General features: G+C 32.6%; 1 protein-coding gene across 1 annotated transcript; it reads left to right on the plus strand.

Annotated features, from left to right (window-relative positions):
• Positions 1-1,349: 1,349 nt before the first annotated feature.
• Positions 1,350-5,227, plus strand: LOC149423924 (RWD domain-containing protein 2A). The gene has a single exon (XM_089631861.1). The coding sequence runs from the start codon at positions 1,452-1,454 to the stop codon at positions 2,376-2,378; it is 927 nt and encodes a 308-aa protein (XP_089487987.1). The 5' UTR covers positions 1,350-1,451; the 3' UTR covers positions 2,379-5,227.
• The last annotated feature ends 4,208 nt before the right edge of the window (positions 5,228-9,435 follow it).

Consider the following 9,435-nt stretch of genomic DNA (forward strand, 5'->3'; position numbering starts at 1 on the left):
CTTGAAATGCAATGGTGTCGCTTTTAGTGACCAGATACTTACCCACCTTTTCCTTTCCATCCTTACTCCATACTTTTTCCATACTTACCCCAATTGGGAATATCATAGCCCCTACAGCCTCACAACTTACACCAGTTGGGAATATCATAGCCTCTACAGCCTCACAACTTACCCCACTTTCACCAAGCAGTTGGAACTCACGTGTGGTAAACAGATAAGCAACTCTTGTCTTAAACTGTTAGAAAAGTAGTTATTGTCAAGTGATTTTCTATTACTTGCTGAGAACAATATTTTATATCATAATATTAAATACATTTACACCGTGTGCAAAATGTTACACTATAATATTTGACAATTTTTAAATATTATTTTGACTATCCACCAAGAAATATTTTCTTATTTTAAAAGAGTAAAGAATGTTTAGATCAATGACAAAATAAAATACCCTAAGGTTCAAATGAAGGAATTATTATTTTAGTTTTGGCTTTTTAATATTTTATCGCGTATTCGTGACCTAAAGGCGCTTCATGGACCTAAAAAGCCCTAGACGGAGCAATTTGAGAACAATTTGAAGCCGCGGAGTGAGGGAGAAGATGTATGGAAGTGCCAAAACCTACTTAATTTTTTTAATCTCGTTTCAAATTCCTTGTTTCTTCAAACACTCAAAAAAATCATAAGCTGATATAACTGCGTTAACAAGACAAAAATAAAATAATAATAGTTCATCGCTCCTAAAATATACAATGCCTTGAACACCGATATAAAGTCAATTAATTCTATATCCATGTTCAATATTGGCTATTTGAAAGGGGACGAGCATAAATAAACCACTCACGGGACAAGCCTTCTTTAAAAAATACAGGAGTTCCTAACACTGTTTAAAAAAAAAAGTACCAACTCTATCATTTATTTTTTACATCGCTAAATTCAAATATGACAATGTGACTGTGAAATACGTATATTTCTAAATAAATACGTAACAAGATAAACCTGTTTTAAAAAATATATATATACGATTTAAATTAATTTTTGATAAAATATTATTTTGTTATTCTTACATAAATAATATACTACTACCATAAGCTTAGCATCGCCAAAATTGAAATCTTTTCAAATTTATAAAATAAAAAACATTAAGAAATTATGCATCACTTTGCATACAAATCAGTTCAAAATTAGTCATACAAGATGGCTGCCAGGCAATTTTCCTTCATCCTAGATTTGGCTTCAATGCCATTCATACAAAATCGCACTAATGGTCTGTTATATTCTAGCCATATGAATTCTAGCCACTCGCTTTGGACGGAATCCGGGGAAGTGGGAAATAAATTCTTTCCTGTAGCAACACTGGTCGGAATGTCACATGTGACGTGCGTGGAAAACAAGTTCAATTCAAAATATTATGAAAACAGTTGTAACTATTTAAATCACGTTTAGAGTAAAACTATATCATGGCATTTGAAATTGGTGACATAGGTGATGACTTCCTAGATTTTAGAGATCTGGAAGATCAACTTTCGCAGATTTGCGATCGAAGTGATGTCGAAGAATGCCTCAAACAACAGCTGTTAGAAGTGGAAATGTTACAATCGATGTTTTCGAATCCAGGGGAATTTGTCATGGACGACCCAGGACAATTACAGGACGTCAACGAATACACCGTCGGAAGAGCGTCGAAGATTCCCGCAAGGTTGGATTTTTCCATTAATCTTTCTTTTGAAAAAATGAAAGTAGAAGTTTGCATCAACTTGCCCTTGGACTACCCGGTTAGCGAACCGGATATTTTCGTACGCAATAATATGTACAACAGGGATCAGCAACATATGCTAAATGAAGACATGACTATTTTCATTGACTCTTTAGAGCGCGGAGAGACATGTTTATGTTCCATCATCTACTGGATACAAGAAAATGTCGACAAGTACGTTGATAAAGAGATTAGTTTGCCTAAATCTTTGACAAAGAAAGATGAGAAATCTTTCATGCGACTTTGGATATATTCCCACCACATTTACAGCAAGAATAAACGTAAAGATATATTGTCGCTGGCTGAAGAAATGTCAGTGACGGGGTTCATGCTGCCCGGGAAGCCGGGGATCATCTGTGTGGAGGGAGACAGCCCAGACTGCGAGGAGTGGTGGGCGAGAGTCCGCTCCATGAACTGGAAGAAGATCATGATCCGAAAGAATGAGACCATCGCATTGGATCCAAAACTATCTCTTAACCGATTTGCCAACTTTGAAGAGATCTCTTTCAAAAATAACCGAGGAACCGAGCACCACATGGACATGGGTGAGTTCTACAAGTACTTGGAGCAGCATCAGTGTGCCTACGTCTTTATGGATTACTTCGGAGTTAGCGGTCGGACTACTAATTGATCTTTACGTCTTTTGGAAGCCACTGTTCTATGTGATCTTTTGTCTAAGAAAATATATTTTTATACTAACTCTACCCTTTATGAAATTTTTTTGTAATTTTTACGTGCCATGTGTTTGATGGAGTTTATTTTAACTGTAAGATGACAGTACGAGATTTGAAATTGTGTATAAATCACAAGGCTTGTAAATGTCACATAATGATGCAATCTATTATTAATCTAATCTATTCTCGTGATATATTTTTGGGTTAATATGCCTTGGTGCGCTTCCTCCTTCTTCAGCCAACATTTCAGACAGCAGTCCATCATCAGGGCAGATGTGTAGATTGTGTGATTGTGTATGTAGAAGCGATACCGTGTTGCACGCTCCATTCCTGCTAGGGGCGGTATTTCAGAATTAGTGAATATTAATAAGGTTTTCTGCATTTAGATTTGGTGTAGCCATTAAGTACCAGATACCAAGAATTATTAAGCTTGGCCCCGTCATCTCTATTAATGTTGTTTTTGTGGATTTTAATTGCCTCCATAATTAGGCATGCTTGATGCGTTTTGGGCCTTCCCAGGATTTCAAGAACAAATCAAAAGTAACGGCCGGTTTCTATTAATGCCCGGCAATTGTCGATTTGTCAGAATGGCTGAGTTTGCGCACTTATGGTCCGTTCTCTCTGGCCTACATACATACACCTTGTCACATCCAGAGCAACTGAGTAACGTTGTACGAAATGTTGAAAGAAGGAGAAAGCGCAATATGACATAATTTCACAAAATCATATCTAATATATTCCGTTTTGAACTAAATAAAAGTTTGCATCATTTTGGGTTTAAAACATTTAAAAATAATAATTACTGTTATGTCTATAAACACTTTACTGTAGATTGTTATGAATATCTTACAGATAAGAGATATTAATTACATAATAGAAAACTAGTGTTTATTTGTAATTGTATAGAAAAGTGTGATTGTAATTTTAAACAGGATTAGTTATTCACGAAGTGCCTTGTACTGTAGGTCTTCTAGAGATAATTATAATATTCAAGCAGTACCTACCTTATTTTATACTTGGCTCAACTGCATAGAGTTATAAAATAGTACCATTGAAACATGAGACAGGACAAATGATTCCTATAAACGATAGTGTTATATTTTTGGAACTTTCTCGCTAATCCATGGTCCATCTCTCTCTAATGTCATTTTGTTTCAACTTTAGGCAACCCGATCATGTTAATAAATTCTAGTGTTGGTTATATTTGATACTATTGTTCCAGTATTGGAATATAAGTACAACATAAAATAATATACTGTTTTTTTTCACTGCTTCCACATATGTAGTAATTTTTTTCTGAGCACCCTTTTTTAGAGTTGAATCAAAATATTAATGTTATCTTTATTTTGTCAAAATAACGTAAGACATAACACTACTTATTGTTCAACTGAATAAATAGTCTGTTTCTGCTCAATTGCAGCATTAGCGTAAGTAAATCATTGTTTATAGTTTGTAGGATTTGCAATATCTTGCCAATGTTATATTGTTGTGACGATATCCAGTGACATTACATGGTATCCTATTAATCGACTAATTGTAAAAACAAGATTGGATATGTCAATAAATATTCTAAATATTTTGGAATTGAAGTTTACATAATTTAAAATGTTTGGTACATTCAAATATAAATGCATAAAAATTCTGATTTTGAGGAAATAAATATCAGCAAAAGTTAAAAAATAAACAGCTCTGAAACCTTAGCAAGAATATCGTTCGTTAAATTAAAATACTAGTCGTAAGAATCACTAGTCTAAATTGCCAATTAAGCTTTAGAATTTTCTTCTATTTCATACATCCTTTACCCACCGATGGCAATTTGAGGTATTATTTCATAGAATTGCAATGTTCCAGCCTTCTGGCGTCTAGGTTTGGAAAATTGACTTGCCTCAAATGTGTCCATTTTTGCTGTTTTAATTCTTAATTTAGGTTGTCAGCCTATCTCATATTATCTATGCGCAACCTCGGTTTCTTTTTCCTAACAAAGGACGTCGTCCCAAGTGTATTGGAATTCAAACGGATTTCAGTCAAACATTTTACATGTCCAGGCTAGTCCCACTTGAGTGTGAAGATTGTGATGGCATCCTTTGTCTTGCTCCTAATCAACTAAACTAGCAGATAAAAACCTACTTAAATACATAAATAACAGATGGCGTCACTTCCGTTTACAACAATCCTAAACTGTACAGTCACCAAGATAATAATACTATCTGATAATAGTCAATGTCTTTTACTATATAATGATTACCTGATTTAGTTGACTGCATCAGATCCGTGTTAAGTCCCATTGCCTGGTACCAATCGTCCCTTTTCTTTCTAAGTAACTTTGACTCCATTTTTCTTTTAAAAGATGTAATCTCTTCCAATAAAATATCTTTGTTGTGTTCTTCGTAATCTAAATTAGTAAATAAAATATGTTATTGTAATTATTGAAAATGGTGCCATATTTTTAGTATGAATGCGTTATTTGATCTGATATTTTGAAGATGTTTAAATGTGCAAGTATTAAAAATAGTACTATGCCTTTTATTCTTTGAATATCTACATATTATATTCTAAATAAATATTAGGAATACAAATACAATATTGAAATGAATTACCGATACAAGTGTATTTTCATTAAATATTAAAATTAAAGCCATCTACGAACTCGTAGATTATAACGTACTTACATTTAACCTTAAATGTAATATTTTACCTACTTCAACTAATAATAAGTATGATATAAGTGTATATAATTCAGTTGATGATAATAATGCAGGGTGCAGCAAAACAGACAGTTTTAAAAGCTATTAAAAAAAAATGGCGCAACTTATTTATTTATTTATTTTTATTTAAGTACATAAAACAGGCATGGTGCCCAAAAATTTATATACATGGATGTTTAAATACATAATAATAACAAAATGATAATAACAAAAATAGTAACAAAAGGAAAATGTAAGTAATATTAATATTAATCTATTATAATAATATGTAAGCTAAATATGCAAGTAAATAACAAATAAGAATGGGTAAAAGGTAAATACAAATATGTTCATAAACTATTTGTTATTACTTACAGAAATGGGGTTTATTTTATTTAATTCGGTACATCATGCCGTTTTATGCCTAAAGATGACATCAGAAATATGATGGCCCCCAGCAGCGATACATTGATGAAGGCGATTTCTGAAGTATTCGGCCTCATTTTGGCACATCTCGACGGGTACAGCGGCAATTTCCTCCCGAATTCGATCCTTGAGTTCTTACAAGGTGTGGGGCCAATGTTTAAAAACATTTCCCTGCAGGTAGCCTCACAGAATGAAGTCGCAAATGCAAATCAAGTGAGCGATCAAGATTAAAGGCCCGCTGGGTGGCGACGAAAGAATGGCCATTTTCAAGAAACCTGCAGACGGCGAAGCCCCGGTATTGTCCGGATCAAACCATGATAACGACTGAAAACGGCACGACCTCCTGACACAATGAGACCCCTCCCAGGTTACTACCCCCACCACAAGGGTGTACCGGCCCTTCCAAACTGCACTGTCTATTTTGGTACACCCTGTATTATAAAATCCTGAGGCGTAAAGATTTTAGTTTCGATTGATGTTTGTATCGATTGCATTATATTACTAACACTTGAGAGGTACAGATTTAAACAGTTTAATATTTCTAATAATTGAATTACAATTATGTACATTTTAATACTAATTCCTGAGAGAAAGAGATTTTAATTTCAATTTGCATATTCCATTATTTCAAATATATAATGGGTTGCACATGAGAGATATATATATTCTATGTGAATATGCAAGTCATATTATTATTTCTAATAAGTAATAATTTAGTTTGCACATGAGAGATACAGATTTTAAATTCAATTTATATGTCAAATGATTTTTCCAATATTTTTAAATTACTTAATTATTTAATACTCTATATTTTATAGAAACACGTTTTTGCTATATTAAACTACTTACCATTTTTTGATAATTTATTTTCAAGATTGATATAAAAGTTTAAAATAGTCCACTCCGTATTTGGGTCCAACTTTGCGGATATTCTCAAAGTCTCGGCTAATAAAATGATGACTAGGTAAAACCAAGATTTATGCATTTTTGTGTTTAGTTGTGTTCTTCACAGTTATTGTCGAAAATATATTTTTGTTGAATAAAACATTAAACCATAATCAACCGAACTTTTATTGACAACCACCCGCACCTGCAAACACCCAAATGAGATCAATGTATGAGGTGACATTACTACATTATCAACAAGTTATACAGATAAAATCAACAATATTTTATGTACCTACCTTGAGAACAGTCGAGTACAGGTTTATAAGTACTATGTTACATAAAATTAATAATTTAGTTTAATATGTAGTTTAGTTCTTTTTAGAAATCTTTTTCGATCATTCTGGGTGCCATGATTAATTAAGAATTCTTCCTTCATGATAGAAATGTGAAATCAAGTGCTTTGTATAAATAATTATCATAAATGTCTGAAAGAGAAAAAAATTGGAAAAGGTCAACTTTTTTATTATTGAACCGATTTTCAAATTATATTTCATCGCAGTCTGTTAGAGAATAATAATTGCAACAGTGAAATAATTGTAGTAGGTAGATATTAAACTATGTTTGTTTACTCTGCTTATGACATTTGCTGCATGTATTGATAATTAATACAATAGTTGTGTAGATAGAAGGTTACATATTTTATGTAATATCATCAATCATGAATCTTAAAAGTTGATATTGTAAGTTCATTCAATAGCAAAATGCACTCATATACTCTTGATGTAAGCAATACCAGCCTTTTAGAAATGACAATTTTGCAGAGGATCATTTCAAATTTTGATCTGAGTATCACAATATATTTTTAGTTTAAAAACATATAACGAAAATAATAATTTTTATTGGGTAGTAAAAGAAAACCAATATATTAAGTTTGTGATGCTTTATTTGTCATCTCTAATTAATGTACTCTAATAGACTCTCTTAACACATGTCTGGTGGGTATTTTTTATGCGCTGGCGCTACGCTGTCTCCTGGCAAAAATAAAGGTAGTGTGAATTTGTTTTAAATGGCTATATCTTCGAAAATAATTAAAATATTTTAATAAAAATTTGTACATAGTAACTCAGCATACCCAAGCTATAAAAGTACTAAACGAAAATCGAATATTATTTGAAATGCAACTCAATTAACCTTGGAATATGTTTATTACGGTCCGCCTATCGATATGTGCCCATACCTGCTTTCTTTAAATACGCCCGACATCTCTCGCTCGCTTGCACATAGGGGTTGAGTGGGTGCAGAACAGAGATAGAGAATCGGGTTTCACAGTCATAAAAACCCTCATTCCAGGAATTAAATTATTACAATAACATACCATCCTTTTGTTGAAATACCGATGTAAACGAAAGGCATGAAGATAAATATAAAGACTTGCATTACGATTCGATAATTATGGACATATAGTTGGGACCTTTACAAGGAGATTGGTACATAATATTCATACAAAAACATTCAATAATTCTATCTTTTCTGCCATTGAAATGAGGCAAGCGCAAAAGGTAGAACTATCCTTCCCGCCGCACAGTGGGCTGAAAATCGCCTTTCATAGACATAGAGACTTGAATTTTCAAGGGTATTTTTTTGGCTAGAAATGGATTCTGCTGATCATTACTATGCTATAAAATTTCGTATGAAGCAATTGCGTGTAAAAATGAAGGAGTTATCATTTTTGTAAGAAAAATTTGTATGGCACTGAGATTAAAAATGAGGCTATCTCTGGAACTATAAGGTTGGCCATTATATCCTTACACACAAATATACTACTATTTATTTGTATTTTTTTGACATACTTCTTATTGTGGGGCAACTTGCGATTTTTTTTTTTTAAATCCTCAAAGTTGAAAAAAACACTTTTTAATGTTGATGATTCATTTTAATGCTTTTAGGCTTGCAGTGTAAATAAGATATTGTAAACTAGACAAAGCATACTCATATGTAAAGCAATAGCATTAAAATGAATCATCAACATAAAAAAGTTTTTTTTTCAACTTGAGGATTTAAAAAAAAAAAATCGCAAGTTGCGCCACAATACGAAGTATGTCAAAAAAATACAAATAAATAGTAGTATATTTGTGTGTAAGGATATAATGGCCAACCTTATAGTTCCAGAGATAGCCTCATTTTTAATCTCAGTGCCATACAAATTTTTCTTACAAAAATGATAACTCCTTCATTTTTACACGCAATTGCTTCATACGAAATTTTATAGCATAGTACAGCAGAATCCATTTCTAGCCAAAAAAAATACCCTTGAAAATTCAAGTCTCTATGTCTATGAAAGGCGATTTTCAGCCCACTGTGCGCCGTTAAGCATCAATTGATCGAACAGGTAGAACTACCTTTCCCGTCCGAAGTGTGTTAAGAAGTTTCCAAGGGACCGGAAAATAAAACTTGTTAAATGGGAAAACCTTACAAATGAGATAAATTGGGCCATTTCTCAAGGGACTGAGAAAACCTTTCTTCAAGGGACTGAGAAAACCAAGACTTTCACCATACTGAGAAAAACTTTCTTCAAGGGACTGAGAAAACCAAACTTCGCGAGTTTCACCATAGAATTATCACAAACGCAAGCCTTCCTTGCTGGTTTGTCCTTCAAATGTAAGTTTACAATGTTAATATTCATACCTTTGGAATTACAATCAAACTGGTAATACATAATTGTGTATAATTTAATCTATTCGATAATTAATCCATATTAATCAATACATATATTGATTGTACTTTCATTTCTCTGTATTTAACTTCAATCTCACAATGCTAATTTATAAAATAATAGATGATCAGGTTGTCTCCTAATTTTTAATTTTAATGACAATTTTAATATATTTCAAAAATGGTGAAATTATGAGATATGGTAAAGTATATGCAATAGTGTCCTGTGAAGTCACATGCAGTACAATAATTCATAATTCGAATAGCAGTACTGCCGCGCATGTCCTGTGACGTCACACGCTTT

This window comes from Hesperophylax consimilis, chromosome 5 (genome assembly GCF_061612785.1).
Source record: "Hesperophylax consimilis isolate HC1 chromosome 5, BYU_Hcon_1.0, whole genome shotgun sequence".
Taxonomy (NCBI): domain Eukaryota; kingdom Metazoa; phylum Arthropoda; class Insecta; order Trichoptera; family Limnephilidae; genus Hesperophylax; species Hesperophylax consimilis.